Genomic DNA, 16,631 nt, shown 5'->3' on the forward strand with positions numbered 1-16,631 from the left:
TTTTTCACTGCATGGAAACGTAGTAACTGTAAATACCCATGTTCTTTCATGTGCACAGTATGTACAGTTCTGCTTCACGCAGTGAGAAACACACACACACACATACACACGTGCTGCCTGAATCCCGGCCGGCCATCTGGTCCCGTTGGGAGGTGGTTGTTCCTCTCACGGCGGTTGGCTCCGTGACGGCAGTGACGCTCCTTACCTGCCGTGTTAGCGTTATATTTACGGACATTCTTGAGATGTTTGCTTGCTGAAAAGCAGCTGTGAATAAGTCCAGCCGCACGTGTCGCCAGGTGAACGCCTCGCTCTGCTCCTGCTGCAGTCTGACTGCAGGATTCAGATCAAAGCCCCGGCCCAGATAAAACCGCATGTGCTCCGGGGGGCTACAGCTTTACATCTGCAGGGAAAAATGCCTTCATGTGTTCAACACACGAGCTGCCACTGCAGTTCTGTCTGTGGTGGTTAGCGTGGAGGATAATGCTGGGAAAAGTTAAATGTTTGATGTCGGTGCATTAATGGCGGTTTGATCACCCCCGAAGAGCATAAAACCAGAGTTGTAATCATGTAGAATTATGGCTGGAGCTGCGGTGCGGTAAATCTGCAGGGTTTAACCGATGACTACTGAAGAAAATTGCTCCTAATTAAAACTCTCCCCGTCTCTTCTCCCCGCAGGGCTTTCTTCGACCACTCCATGCACAGTGCCCTCCCTCTGGGAATCTACCTGGCAACCAAGTTCTGGATGTACACCACCTGGTTTTACTGGTTCTGGAACGATATCCTTTACAACAATACAAGAAAACAAGGGGGGGGGACACTACCGTCTTATATAATAATGTCATTTTGTCCATCTTGCTAAGTACTCAGTAAGTGTAGGTAATTTGTTCCATTGATCGTTTTTCTTCTACAATGTCCAACCATTGGCTCAGTCCAGGTGAATCCGTCTTCAGCCAATTTCTTGTAATGGCATTCTTAGCCGCAAGAGATAGAATTTAAAAAATGTATATGTCGATAAACGATAAAGCAACATTGCGGCTCATTAACAGTGAGGCCAAAGTCAAAAAATAAGAAATAAAAGACAAAACAGGATAACAACTTGGATAACAATATGGATATCAATGTGGATTCTTACAAATCAATAATCATGTCAGTAATCAGTAATAAGCAATAAGATAAAGGACATGTTTTCGAGGAAAAAACAAAAAAAATAGTAGTGGACTAGGGAAGAAAGAAAGTTAGATACCTAGACAATGTCCTTTATTTATTTATTTTAGACTTGATTCTTCACTTTTATTTATTTATCTTTTTATTTTTGTTTGGAATCACATGTCAACAATACATACATCTTTATTGCATAGTTACTTGTTTCAACACAGTGCTCCAATTAGGTTTTTTCCATACTAGAACACATGAACATGAGGTGTTTTCTATTATAGTAATACAAGAAAATAGATACAAATCTTGTTTAAAAGACGTAAAAGAAAAGAAAATTAAGCAAAAGCAGGGGGTTTCAGGGAAATATACATTTTCCATTGCTCCCGGATGTCTTTTGAATTTAGATTGCTGCAGCCTCATTGAGAAAGTAATTCTTTATTGCTTTTCTTGCATCCTCTTTATTTATTCCATCCTCTGGTATCAGTCCTAAGTAAATAACTCAGGGATCTTTAGGAATCCCATATCCCAAAACTTTCTCCATGGATCTTAGGATCCCATCCCAAAATGCTTGTACTTTCTTACATGAGCAGAAAATGTGAGAGTGGTTGGAACGATATCCTTTTCAGTGGCCGGTGCCAGCAGTGTGTTTGTTAGCTCAGCGGCCGCTGGCAGTGCTGTTAGTAGGTCTGTGATTTTGCCTCCTCAGTCTGCTAGTTCATTCATATTTACCCGCAATACAAAAAAAATACTTTGTTTTGGTACAGTTCTGTCAGGTTCCCTCCAATGGCGTTTTTCCACTAGTACGTACTCGGCTCTACTCATCTCAGCTCGTCCTGGTTTCTTTTCCATAACAATTCAGCACCTGGAGCAGAAGTAGGAGGTTGGAGCGAAGCTGCTGTGACGTATTTGATTGTGTATCTAAACGAAGAAGACAACAACACTAAAGATGTAGAACCTGGAGGAGATGATAGATGTGCTGCTGGATCTGTGGCTTGTGTTTGATATCAAGTTAAAAAATGAGAGTTAGAGAAGCTTCAAGCGGCAACGCTTTTTTATTTTGTACAGTGGACTTTAGTCAGAGCAGAGAGCTTGTTGTGGGAGTCATCTAATTTAACGGCTGGTTGCTGCACTAATGGGGGGGGGCGGGACTCTGACCCGAGCTGAGTGAAGTCGTGGTCGTGAGCAGACGGGTTGACACACGTGCACTCATCTTTAAACAGCAGAGGCTGCGTGAGATCAAGTCCTGGAAAACCACTTTACACGGGCCATTAGTCACGTGGAGGAGTCGGTGCGGCTCGGGCGCTTTTCTTGTCCTTGCAGGCCCGTGTTTGGACAGAAAGGTCCACACTGCCTGACTGTCACCTGACAAAGTGCTGAATGATTGACCCAGCCCAACATGACTGATCTAAACGTGAGGCAGGTCTGCACCGCTGGGAGAACACGAGTGGGTGTCGGGTGAGGGATGGGCCGGGATTCACACGAGCTCAGACGAGCCACGGCAACACACCGCAACGTTTGTTTCACAACTAAACTGCTTGAATAGAAAACCAGGAACATGCTAAGCAGATATGAGGTTTTCACTCCAACCTCCTACTTCTGCTCCAGGAGCTGAATTGTTATGGAAAAGAAACCAGACCGAGTTGAGATGAGTAGAGCCGAGTAGGTTCTAGTGGAAAAGTGCCATTATTAAATGCAGTACGCATAAAAGCATTTATGAAGTTCCTTGAACTAGTGTGCATCCCTCCAACCTCTGCGCAGCTGCATTTCAACTTTGTTGTCTCTTATTTTTATTCATTTCTAACTCCTGCTGATTCCGTTGTTAGCAGTTGAGTGTATGGTTGGCGAGAGGAGTCATGTGACCTCGGCTGATGCTCCTGTTTTCCTCTGATATCAGGAAGGCATCACTTTACTCTCTCTGACCCCCAGTTTTATTTATGTGAGAACTAGTGTTGTTTCTGTCAGCCTGTTTCAATTTTAGTTTTAGTCTAGTCTTTGGCTCAAGCTATCATTTTAGTTTTTATTAGTTTTAGTCACGTTCATTCTCCTTTTAGTTGTGTCAAGTTTCAGTCGACTAAATGTCTGAGCATTTTAGTCTTATTTTATATTATATATTAGTCAGAATTGTCCAGGACCATTTTAGTCAAAGATTGTATTTAGCCAAACCCATTTTACAATTCAAACACATTTATCTTATTATTCTATTATTGTTACCTTATAGACTCAAGAATACATTCATTCCAGATACAGAAGACTCTAATTTGAGTTTACAATGTATTTTTTTTCCGCATTTCTCCCCATCTTTTTCTTTTTCGACGACGAATTGGGTTTTCTTTTCCACGTCTATTTAGGAAAGTGTATCCAAAGATCTGAAGACTAAACTGGCATAAAGACTAAACCAGAGGAAACAACTGAAAAAATGGAATGGATTAAGGATCATCGTCTCATTTTGGTCAATGAAAATGAAGACACGTTTTAGAAGTTTTTATTTTGTTAATCTACGTTTTAGTCTGGTTTTTATTCCTCTACGATATTGCATTATATATTTAATTATCGTTATCGTCACGTGACCAGCATGTTTGTTGCTTCGTTTTTCTGAGGTGATGAAGGTTCGTTGACGACGATATTTAGTCATAATTTTCCATTGACGAAAGCAACTTAAGTGAGAACCCTCCCGGCCTGATAATCTGTTGAAGAATGAAGGTTTTTGATTTATTTTACCTTACAAAAGGGAACTATAATTTAAACTTGAGATGATATACTCTCGAAACACATCTGTTCCAACCTGCTGTTTTATTTGTGTGTTGGGCCTCATGTTTGTCAGCTCTGACCCATTTCTCTCCCTTTGTGGGCTCATTATGGGCGTGGGGGGGGTGAAATCAGATCTAATGACACGGAGATGTGGAAAGGATTTATTTCTGTTTTTAAATCTTTGTTAGAGTGAGATCTCTTTTTTTTTTGGAGGAACAGTTAGGATTTAGCTCTTACGTGGACTTCTGACTCGTTTTCCAGAGACTCCAGTCCCCCAGTAACATGATCCACAGGGTGTATCACTTATTGGATACCTTTGGTCTGCAGGAATATTTTATTCCTCTTTTGTGTCCACCCTCAGGAATGACGGTTTCTTTCTTTCCGAGCTTCAGGGGAACGCTCTGCGAAGCATTTGTTCAGCAACGGGTCAAACCACAGAAACGGTGCGTTGATCTGTCCAGAGGGCACGGAGATGCTTACGGAGGTCAATGGATTCATCCGGGCAACATCTCAGAGGCCTTTTTACTCGCAACGCTCGCGATGCTTTTCCACATCTGGATTTTTACTCCAGAAATGTGTCACGCGCTCAAATCTAATGAAGCGGACCTCTGAGTGTCCCTCTGGGATTCCTCTGACTCCTGCACATCTGCACACTGGATTAGCCTGCTGATCAGAGCGACCGGAGCAGGAATTCCTGTCTCAGGGCCTATCAGCTGGAAGCTTGTAGAGTTTCTGCTTGTTTGGAAGAGTAGGTTTGTACGGAAGAGTATTAGGGTCGTGCAGGAGAAAAAATATTTGATGGGAAGATTTTTTTTTTTATTGTGAACTTCAAGAAAAAAGTCAAAATGTCGAGAAAAAAGTCGAAATGTCGAGATTAATGTTGAAATACAATTTCAAGAATAAAGTCGAAATTTCAACTTTTTTCTCGACATTTCGACTTTTTTCTCAACATTTTGACTTTTTTCTCGAAATTGTACTTCAACATCAATCTCGACATTTTGACTTTTTTCTCGAAGTGCATAATGAAAAAAAAATCTTCCTCCTCTAAAATATTATTTTTCTCCTGCCTGGCTCTAATAATCTTCCATAGTTTTGACCATCATCTATGCTGAAATAATCTTATACACGTATGTGCTCTTTTACTCCAAACATCAACTACTTTTTCACAGTTTTTAAATTAGAAAATATGAAATCTGTTTGACTGTATGTAATGTAGAGTTTCTCCTACATCAGGATCTGTGAGTCTCTTCTCCATCAAATGCAACACCGTGTTCAGCAGCATCCCCTGTTATTTCCAGGGCTCTGGAGCCGAGCAGGGGAACTCTTAACAATAACAATAATGTTTGACTGCAGGTTATGCAAGGCTGCGGCTCCCAGAGGTGGCTCCAGAGTTACTGAGAGGAAAACAACTTTGTTTAAGCGCGTTGGGGAAAGGGAGCAAAGAGTTTATCAAGTCAAAGAGAGAGACGGCTCCGGGGTTCGTTTGTCAGAAACAACAGAATGTCCCCAGAGAGGGAGGAAGTAGGATTCACTCCTACACTGCAAAAACTCAAAATCTTACCAGGAATATTTGTCTTATTTCTAGTTAAAATGTCTCATTTTTAGTCAAAATATCTCATTACACTTCATTACCAGAAAAATAACTTGTTATTTGACAATTTCCACCTGTTTCAAGTACATTTTCACTTGAAATAAGTAGAAAAATCTGCCAGTGGGACAAGATTTATCTTCTCATTACAAGCAAAAAAAATCTTGTTCCACTGGTAGATTTTTCTACTTATTTTAAGTGAAAATCTACTTGAAACAGGTGAAAATTGTTGTTTTTTTTCCAGTGATGAGTCTTGTTTTAAGTGTAATGAGATTTTTTTGACTAAAAATTAGACATTTTAACTAGAAATAAGACAAATATTCTTGTTAAGATTTTGAGTTTTTGCAGTGTAGAAGACCGGTCCTCTCAGCTGTAGAAAAATCCAGTTCTACTGATGAATTGAGAACTTGAGAATTGAGTAACGTTGGCTGGAGCAGAAATGCATCTCTGAAACTGCTGTCCCTGAACCGTACGAGATGGTGGCTGAATCTGCGTCGTATAACTTTGAAATGAATGGCGTAATCACGCTTGGACCTCCAGCAGCACCTCTTGCTGGTATTGGATCATTTGTCCATGCTGGCTGACCGGAGGAGCCGCGGTAAACGAACCGTACTGGAAACGGGACCAGAATCTTTTCCTTTTTTCTGCCAGAGTGTCTGATTGTGGGATGTAAGAGGACGTTTGTTGACTGACGTCCAGCTGTGTGTTGCTGCTGGGGGTTTGGGCCTCTCACCTTTAGAAATGGGAAATTTTCTCCTGGAAATGTAAAAGCTTTCAGTTGGTTTCTTGTTTTTTAGTGATTGAATTGAAGTCGAGTGTCAGTAAGTACGGAGCGTTTCAGTCGCATGTGTTCAGGACATGGATTACTGTCGATGAGAGTTTGGCTTCACGGTGGTGTGTGTAGTACTTCTGAATAGGGCTGGGGATCCATTCCATTCCGATTCTTAAGATTCAGAATCGATTATCAAGACTTGATTCGATTCCGATATTGATTTGGGTTAGTGTTACTTAAAGTTTTTTGAGCTGTTGCATGAATTATATGACTGTAGTTCTGCAACATATTAATACTAGTATTATATTGAGATTCAACAGCAAGTATTGCAGCTAATGATGCTGTAAGGACCAATCAGCTCCCAGAATGCTGATAGAACTGCTTTCAGAAACATCGTGGGTCAGAATTACCAAACAGATCCAGGACAGCAAACAGAGACGGATGAAATCGGTTTTATTCTTTCCCACATTCCATTGAAATTTTTTCCATTGTCGGTTTATTTCGGTTTTTAATTTTTGAGAAATGCAAATGTAACCCCAAGACAGTATATAAAGTAATGAAATATAGACAATTTATGCGATTATAACTGAAAACTTTAATGTTTTCATACCTTTAAACATATTTAAAGGCAAAAACATGGCACCAGTTATTCTCTTGTCCAACAAAACATTCCTTTTTTGGGTATAAACAAAAAAATACCAAACGTTGTAATGTAATGATGAAAAAAAAATGGATCTTTAGACATATTAATCAATTTTTAAAAATTAATATGAGAATCGATTTAGAATCAGAAAATAAATTTTTTCAACATCGGCCTAGTTCTGAATAATGAACTCCGGGAGGATGTTCCTTCAGCTGGTTTTACTTTGCAGAATAAAACTAAATCCCAAGTGAACATTTACGTAGAAAGATCCGTGTGGTTGGTCGTCCTCCTTGACTTCTCAGCACATCTCCCCTTCGCCACAGTCCACGTGCCCTTCCTGATCACCACGCTGTTTCTGTTCTACAACTTTGGCAAATCGTGGAAGTCGGATCCTGGAATTATCAAGGCGTCAGAAGAGCAGAAGAAGAAGGTGAGTTTGCTGTCAGTTTGATGTTATCCGCATCTTGTAGCCCCATACTCCACAAAGACAGGAGCTACGATCTCACCTCGCCTGCTTTTATTTTGACACGTGTGTTTTGGAGCTGACATACGGAAGAGTATTAGAGCCAAGGAGGAGAAAAATAAAAAATAATATGGAGGAGGAAGATTTTTTTTTTCATTATGCTCTTCGAGAAAAAAGTCAAAATTTCAACTTTTTTCTCGAAATTGCATTTCAACATTGTTTTTGACATTTAGACTTTTTTTCTCGAAATTGTATTTCAACATTAATCTCGACATTTCAACTTTTTTCTCAACATTTTGCCTTTAATCTCAAAGTGCACAATAAAAAAAAATCTTCCCCTCTCAAATATTCTTTCTCCTGCATGGCCCTAATACTCTTCCGTACTGACATGTGCCGTGTCACAAGTTTCTGTCTCAGTGTTGCATTTTTACAGCAGACGAGCCCCCCCCCCCCCCAGACTCCACTCCATCCTGTAACTGATGAAAGCTAAATTTCCCCTGCATTGTCATCCCTCTCAGATCTACAAAGCTGCCCCCCCTGTATATCCCTCTTCCACCTCTTATTGTCCAACTCTGGTTTATTTGCTCAGACGTGCTGTAAAAGCACGCTCACGTAAACACAGCAGACGTTAGTGTTGTTTTACTTGTGCAGGCGACGGGAAACACTCCCTATAAAAGAGTCCCTATAAAAAGCAACAAGCCTTGAATGAGATCCAGATTCAGACTGGTCCGTGAATGAAAGTTTAATTTGATGGTACCTTGTACTGTTGTTTCTGTCAGCCTGTTTCAAATTTAGTTTTACTCTAATCTTTGGGTCCAGCTATCATTTTAGTTTTTATTAGTTTTAGTCACGTTCATTCTCCTTTTAGTCGTGTCAAGTTTCAGTCGACTAAAAGTCTGAGCTTTTTAGTCTTATTTTAGTCAAAGATTATATTTAGCCAAACCCATTTTACAATTCAAACAAGGTTATCTTATATCATTGTTATCTTATAGACTCAAGAATACATTCATTCCAGATACAGAAGACTCTAATTTGAGTTTACAACATATTTATTTTTCCACATTCCTCCCCATCTTTTTCTTTCTCGACGACACATTGGGTTTTCTTTTCCACGTCTATGTAGGAAAGTGTATCCAAAGATGGTTCTTCTTCTTCTTCTCCAGCCCCAGAGAAGATCCCTGCGTTTCTCTGTGTAACTTTGTTTTTAATGTACGTGAACCTAGATCTCTGCGTTAACGGCATCAGCCTCTAACTCTGCAGCTGCAGCGACTGGGATTGAGGACTAACGTCACCCAGAACTAAACCAGAGAAACTACTGAAAACATGGACATTAATTGGACATTAATTACGTTTTTTTCTCGTTTTGGAGTTTTTATTTTGTAATCTACATTTTAGTCTGGTTTTTATTCCTCTACGATATTGCATTATATATTTAATTATCGTCACATGACCAGCATTTTCGTTCCGTATCGTCTCGTTTTCCTCAGGTGATAAAGGTTCGTTGACGACGATATTTAGTCATAATTTGACTGTTTTTGTCTCCCAGACCATCGTGGAGCTGGCTGAGACGGGCAGCCTGGACCTGAGCATATTCTGCAGCACCTGCTTGGTAAACGCTTTCGCTTCATTAACATTCATCAGACAAGAAAAAGACAAATATTAACCCCAGATCCTTCTCTCCTCCAAGATACGGAAGCCCATCCGGTCCAAACACTGCGCCGTGTGCAACCGCTGCATCGCCAAGTTCGACCACCACTGCCCCTGGGTGGGCAACTGCGTGGGTAGGTGGCCACACCGCCGCGGGAACAGTGTTTGACCCACAGCATGTTGCTGCTCTTTAAGAAGCAACATGTGTTGCAGCGGCTGGTTCTGCTTAAAAAACAGAGAAATGTACTGATGATGAAGGAAATTAGGACGCACGCATGGGAATGGTGTCGAAGCAGCAGCACGTTTAGCAGGTACGGAAGAGTATCAGGGCCAGGCAGGAGAAAAATAAAAATAATATTTTAGAGGAGGAAGATTTTTTTTCTTTATGCACTTTGAGAAAAAAGTCGAACTGTCGAGAAAAAAGTTGAAATGTCGAGATTAATGTTGAAGTACAATTTCGAGAATAAAGGCGAAATGTTGAGAAAAAAGGCGAAATTTCAACTTTATTCTTTAAATTGTATTTCAACATTAATCTCAACTTTTTTTTCTCAAAGTGCACAATAAAAAAAAAATCTTCCCCTCTCAAATATTTTTTCTCCTGCATCCTCTTCCGTAAGCGGGGACTTTCTTTCTTTACTTTCTTTATGAGATTTGGTATGAATAAGTACGTGTTTAAGCATCCAGCAATGACACACAATGTTAATAAAACACATCTGTTTGTGGTCACAGACAGAAGTCTTGGTCAGAAAAATACTCCAAAGTGTCCATCCAGACCTCCAGGGCAGCTTGTGAATTCAACTCAATTCAATTTAATTTTATTTATATAGCGTCTATTACAACAGAAGTTGTCTCTAGGATCTTTCCAGAGACCAGAAAATGAACCCCTGAGCGATTATTACATAAACATAACATAAACACTGGCAGGTAGAAACTCCCCTAGTGGGAGAAAAACCTTAAGCCAAACAAGTAACAAGAAAAACTCCCCTTTAGGAGGGAAGAAACCTGTTGAATGACAACATGAACCCAAACCAGACCCGGAGGGAAGCAGAGATAAGCTGCTCTGTCGTGATGTCATGCGGGAAACGAGTGTCTACTGTCATGGTGGAGACAGTCAGGGAAGGAAGGAGTGTAGGTGGCTGAAACACTTCCTGCCGTTCTAACCGTGTGGTCAGGAGGAAACGTAAACATGAGGAACTGGTTCAACAAACACTTGTGTTGCTGAAAATGAGCGTTTAACCTGCCCCGTCTGGGAGAACGTTGGCCTGCAGCTGCTCTCAGAGTTCATGACTCATCTCAGAAGGTTAAACATTGTGGTAAACATTGAACACGCTCTAGTCCGCAGGTTAAGTTTGCTATCGCTGTAAAAATCACCCAACCTTGAAAGAGTCTAGGTTTTAATTTTCAAGCACCGCTTCATCCGTGTGAGGGTGAAAGTGGGAGAAAAATCAGTTTATGGAGCTCATATCTTACTGATGAAATAAAGAGATGTTGATCAGAAGTTTAGAATGAAGTTTGAATAGAATTACAGGTAGAGTAAACCCTATCACAATCAAGGCAAGGCGGGTGTATTTGTATAGGACAATTCAACACAGGGTAATTCAAAGTGCTTTACATCAACATTAAAAGCAGCAAGACACAATTAAACAGTAAATAATAAATAAAGTGAAATAAAATTATAAGAAAGGAGGTAAAATAATAAAAAGCACAAGTTGTTAAAAAGTAAGGGCAGTAGAGTACAGCAGGTACATCTCATTCTTATAATGGCAAGAATTACATTTCTATACGGTCAAAACGTACAAAGACCGGGTCAAATACAGTATTACAAAAGTAATCTGTAACAATTCCTAAGGTATGCAGTATGCATTTCCTTGAAGTAAATCGGCATGCACTGCAAAGGTTATCACCACCCACAACCAATTTGACAATTCTATGTCACAATACCTGTTTCCAGGTCTTATTTCACACAACTGACGAGAATTACGTTTCTATACGGTCAAAACGTATAAAGACCGGGTCAAATACTATAATAAAGGTGAAAAGTGGTCAAGAATTTTAAGATAAGGTCATTTCAGGCAGGTATTGTTTATGAAGGTGGTTTATTTGATTTCATTTCTATGTATTTGTTTCTGAATGATGGTGATTTAGTTTTATCCTCTGTGTTGTTTGTGACTAAGGGAGTTGTCTATTATTGTTTTGTTTGTCATGTATAATGTATGTCTGTTATGTATTAAGTGTTAATTTGTGGGCGTCTCCTCCCCTCCCTTCAATTCAGGCGGCAGGAGACGACCCAGACGTTCAAATGACACCAGAATGGTAGACGTCGTGCGACGTGACTAAATGACGTCCGTTTTTTATTTTACAGGAAGTGGAAATCACCGCTACTTCATGGGCTACCTGTTCTTTCTGCTTTGCATGATCTGCTGGATGATTTACGGCTGCATTTCCTGTAAGTACAAACCTTCCTTTCTATGGAGGGAATGCTCATGACGTCACAGATGCAACTTCACAGCGGGTTACGACCACTGAGTGTCAGAAAGACTGAGTGTCGGAAAGACTGAGTGTGACTGTACCAAATATTAATGTCCATGGACCACTGGTTCTTGGGGTAACTGTACGGGTCACTGTCAAGTCCAACTGACGTTAATTTAAGCTGATAATCAGCTGTTATCCCGTGTTCTCCACTAGTTGCAGCTCTTTCTGCCACTCAGTGTGAGTAAGGGGGCTGGTCCAGTGGGGAAGTGACGTCAATGCAGACCCTCTATATTAGCGGCTTTTCGCAGTACTTGTATTTCCACTTTTCTCCCCCCCAGACTGGAAGATCCATTGCGCCACCAGTTATGCCAAGGACGGGTTCTGGCTGTATCTGACCCAGATCGCCTCCTGCTCGCCCTGGATGTTCTGGATGTTCCTCAACAGCATCTTCCACTTCATGTGGGTGGCCGTGCTCATCATGTGTCAGCTCTACCAGGTGAGACGGAAACACTCGGATCGTCATCGCTGTCGGGCCACAAAGGGGGTGCTGGTTCAGTTATTAAAGAGTTAATAATAATCGTCTTACAAAAGTTATTGATAATTAATAAAAAAAGATCACTTATCAAAATGAATCAATCAAAAGGGGGCACCACCTGACTTATCAGGAAAATAATAACTAAACAGAAAAATCAGTCTCAAAGTTACGGAAGAGTATTGGGGCCATGCAGGAGAAAAACTATTTGAGAGGCGAAGATTTTTTTTTTTTGTGAAAAAGTCGAAATGTCGAGAAAAAACCAAGCAGCTCATATACTGAGCATACAGTCCTGCAGTGTTTGCAGGTTCCAATCGCGGCCTGCACCTTTGCTGCATGTCATCCCCATTCTCTCTCTCCACCCCCTTCCTGTCTGTAACTTTAATAAAGGGCCACTAGAGCCCAAAGAAATCTTAAAAAAGATTAAATTTCGCCTTTTTTCTCAACATTTCAACTTTATTCACAAAATTTTGACTTTTTTCTCAAAATTTTGACTTTTTTTCTCCGTGTTGATGAGCATGTAGCATTTGCAGCTCAGGGAACGCTTAGTGGAAGAGCTTTGAAGCCTGGAAGAAAAGAGGACAAGGTTGGGGAAGCCTCAGCTATTTAACCACCAGTGGGGACGCCTCCAAGGGGAATTCCTTAATTTCCTTTGTTTCTAACATGCGGTCAGCTGTAGAAATCCACACTGGTCTCATAGTGAGGCCTCAGAGCTGGGCCTTAAAGTTGAAATGAAGGCTCCCCATGTTCACATAGGACTGTGGGCCAACATTGCTGGCTTTGGGTCCGGTTCCACACACACATTGGCGGCTCTTTTGCATATTTTGTTGACGGGATTCACTGATCCCTCATTTTTCGCAGGGGTTACGTTCCAAAAAGAACCCGTGATAGGTGAAATCCGTGAAGTAGCAACCTTTATTTATTTTTTTCACAGTAATTATAGGCCTACAAGGCTTCAAATTGCGGAGATCAGCGCCGTCCCGCCGCGAGCCGAGTAATTGGATTGGAACGGGAGAATCGGTGCAGAACGATTTGTCGACATTATGGGTTTTGGAGAAAATTTGGGAACTTAAATTTGGCTGTTTTACGTACATGTACATGTACATGTACATTACATATTAAAACCATAACGTTATTGACACACAGGAAGTGCAGAAGCGCGGAGACTGTTTAGACCAGGGGTCGGCAACCCAAAATGTTGAAAGAGCCGTATTGGACCAAAAACACAAAAAACAAATATGTCTGGAGCCACAATAAATGAAAAGTCTTGTATAAGCCTTAGAATGAAGGCAACACATGCTGCATGTATCTATATTAGTTATAACTGGGGGAAGATTTTTTTTTTTTCATTATGCACTTCGAGAAAAAAGTCAATCTTGAGAAAAAAGTCGAAATTTTGAGAAAAAAGTCGAAATGTTGAGAAAAAAGTCGAAATGTCGAGGAAATAGTCAAAATGTCGAGAAAAAATTTGAAATGTCAAGAAAAAGTCACATTTTCGAGAAATGTTGAGATTAAAAAGGAAAGGAAAAAGGAAGAAAAAAAGGAAAAAAGAAGAAAAAAAAGAGAAAAAAAGGTCAAACATTTTTGAAAAAGCTCCAGGAGCCACTAGGGCGGCACTAAAGAGCCGCAGGTTGTAGACCCCCGGTTTAGCTAATCAGAATGCAGAACACGATGCACAATGCAAATCCATAAAGCAGCGAGATGTGGAAGGTGAACCGCGTTACAGCGAGGGATTACTGTATTTGCTCACAAACATGTGACGTGTTTCAGATCGCTGCTTTGGGAATCACCACCAACGAACGGATGAACGCTCGGAGGTACAAGCACTTTAAAGTCACGGCCACGTCCATCGAGAGCCCCTTCAAGTAAGTGATTAAATCACGCACGGTCCCCTGTATCAGTGTCCAGTTCTGACCCCCCCCCCCCTCTCTTCTCCTCCTCCAGCCACGGCTGCTTCAGGAACCTCATCGACTTCTTCGAGATCCGCTGCTGCGGGCTGATCCGGCCCGTGGCCGTGGACTGGACCACGCAGTACACAATAGAGTACGACCAGACGTCCGGCTCCGGCTACCAGCTGGTGTAGAGAGGAGAACAGGAGAGGGGCAGCCCCCCCCCCCCACACCCCCCCAGCCCCCATCGGCCTTCATATCTGAGCTGCTCTTCCTGGGAGCGCTGCTTTTCTTTTCTTTCATTTTGGAGTGGGAGGTGGCAAAGACTTTTTTTTTGGGGGGGGGGGGGGGGTTAAAGCAAGACAAGCATGCAGTTACGGGGCGGCACCATCACCCCCACCCCTGGGCCCCCTCACCACCACCACCTTTCTTACTATCCTAGTTACTCGTATCATCATCATGCGTGTGGTCCTCTCCCCCCCCGACCCCGGCCCCCCTCCCGGCCCTCTTGGACGGTACGAGCTGCCAAACCCCCCCGGAGAGGAGAGGCCTGCGGACCACAGGATTAGCCCTGCAGACGCCGCCATGGCGCCCCCCGCCCCCCCCCCACACCTTATTTATGGTCGATGTGCCCCGTACGTGTCGATGTCCCATCCGGAGCTGATGTTTCTGTGATATAAACTGTGGTTAGAGGAGCAGAGGACCCCCCCTCTGCTCCTTAGTGCGATAGGAATAAGGGAATGTCTTCTTTTCTTGATTTTGCACCATGATGAACTCTGACGAGCCGGTGGAGACTTTGCCAATGTTGCTGAACTTATCAGAGGAAAAAAGTGCGCCGGGGTTGGCGGCCGGAGGGAAATCCCACGAGAGTTTCCTCCGACTCCCAACCCCAGCGCAGAATATCCAACAGACAATGTGATACAGGTATATTTATTTTAAAACTATTTATAGATGAAGTAACTATGTTCTAGCGACGTCATTTTTCTGACATTTCACACCATTTTAGCTGAGTAGGTTTTATGACGGGAACTATTAAAGGAGTAGCCGTGTACCGGTGGAGCCCGGGAACTTTCCATCAGCAGGTACCGCTGGGTGTGTTTGTTACCGGCAGGTAGGAAGCAGAAAAAACACCCCCCCCTCCCCGGGAAAGAGCCGTTTACTTACAGGAAGGCTTCATTCCTCGTATGTTCTTCTTCTCCAGAAGCTGTAAAGTCTTATTCGTGTCGTGTCTTTTCGTCTGCCTCCGATATTGCACTGATCAACTTTCTGTTTGTTGGTTTTATTGTTGATGTTTTTTGACTCGGCTGCCACTTGAGGAAGAGGGACGCCCCCCCGGCCCCCCCCCCCCCACGCCGCTCTCTCCTCCTGGACGGACTGAGATGTAAAGAATGTGCATTTGTACAGAAACAGTTTTATTTTTCTTTCTTCTTTTCATCCGTGTTAGTTGAAGGTGCTCCTCTTCTTCTTCTTCTTCTTCTTCTTCTCTTTCTTTTTTAACGGAGATTCCCTCCGAGGACGCGGGAGCGACTAGTCCACATACGACTGTAGCTTTTAGTGACGTCCAACACTGCTGTCTATAGGCATTTCAGCCCCCCCCCCCCCCTCATCCATCCATCCCTCTCCAGCAGAGAGACCGCTGCATGTCTGGCCCGCTGCCGTCGCCATGGCGACAGCCTAGCAAGCTCCTGTCTGTAAATAGTGAACGTTAAGTATTCCTAAGTACTTTCCTTCATTATGTTGGGTTCTCCTTATCACATGCAGTAAACGTAGGGGGGGGGCAGGCAGGCGGGGACACGTGTAAAATATTTGAATGTTTCATGCTTGTGGATTCTGTTGTCGTTTCAAACGTGTTTGTTTTTCCTCTCTTTTGAACTGGGCGTGTCACGCGGCTGGCTTTGTTATACCACTGGATGTACAAATTGTAAATCAAAGACACTACAAAACCTGAAGCAAGACAGCCATTCCCTTTCTTTTTTTACATTTCTTTTTTCTAAAAGGTGAAAATGTGATCATGCAATAGATGTACAGGGGAGAAGGGAGGATTTCCGGGGGTCACGCCGCTGCCCGGGCAGAGAGCCCCCCCTAACCCCCCTCAACCACCACCACCCGCAACCAGAAACCAGTTTAGTTTTAGGGCAGAGTTGACGGCGCCAGGCTCATCCAGGACCTGAGTTCACACCCTCAGAAAACACGTCAGTTCCACACTAGTTCTTCCAGCAGCCTGACAGGCTTTAGTCTGCCCCGTCCCCCGACCCCGACCCCTCACCGCGTGGGAGAAGGAAAGAAGAGGAAGAAACCCAAGCACATGATCATCTCCAGTGCCTCTCTGCCCACCTCCAGACACCACTGTTATCTCCGCTTCAGATGTAAACATATGGGCATGGTTCAGTTTTAATGGCTTTAATAATAAAATACAGTCAAATGTGGACATTTGTTTTTGCTCATTTCTAACAACTTTTTCTTCTAGCATGAAGGTACAGAGGAGTATTAGGGCCATGCAGGACAACAAATATTTGAGAAGGGAAGATCTTTTTTTATTGGGCACTTTGAGAATAAAGTCGAAATGTCGAGAATAATGTTGAAATTTCGAGAAAAAAGTCAAAATGTCGAAATACAATTTCGAGAATAAAGTTGAAATTTCGAGATTAATGTTGAAATACAATTTCGAGAAAAAAGTCGAAATGTCGAGATTAATGTTGAAATACAATTTCAAGAATAAAGT

General features: G+C 42.3%; 1 protein-coding gene across 1 annotated transcript in view; it reads left to right on the plus strand.

The window, feature by feature from the left end:
* Nucleotides 1-16,335, plus strand: part of zdhhc17 (zinc finger DHHC-type palmitoyltransferase 17) — a 46,584-nt gene extending 30,249 nt beyond the window's left edge. The window contains exons 10-17 of the mRNA XM_061714546.1: nucleotides 676-776; nucleotides 7,212-7,336; nucleotides 8,916-8,978; nucleotides 9,057-9,150; nucleotides 11,379-11,462; nucleotides 11,827-11,984; nucleotides 13,791-13,885; nucleotides 13,965-16,335. Of these exons, the coding sequence (XP_061570530.1) occupies nucleotides 676-776; nucleotides 7,212-7,336; nucleotides 8,916-8,978; nucleotides 9,057-9,150; nucleotides 11,379-11,462; nucleotides 11,827-11,984; nucleotides 13,791-13,885; nucleotides 13,965-14,103 (859 nt within the window). The 3' untranslated portion in view covers nucleotides 14,104-16,335. The remainder of the gene's footprint in view (nucleotides 1-675; nucleotides 777-7,211; nucleotides 7,337-8,915; nucleotides 8,979-9,056; nucleotides 9,151-11,378; nucleotides 11,463-11,826; nucleotides 11,985-13,790; nucleotides 13,886-13,964) is intronic.
* The last annotated feature ends 296 nt before the right edge of the window (nucleotides 16,336-16,631 follow it).

This window comes from Cololabis saira, chromosome 23 (assembly GCF_033807715.1).
Source record: "Cololabis saira isolate AMF1-May2022 chromosome 23, fColSai1.1, whole genome shotgun sequence".
NCBI classification, from domain to species: domain Eukaryota; kingdom Metazoa; phylum Chordata; class Actinopteri; order Beloniformes; family Belonidae; genus Cololabis; species Cololabis saira.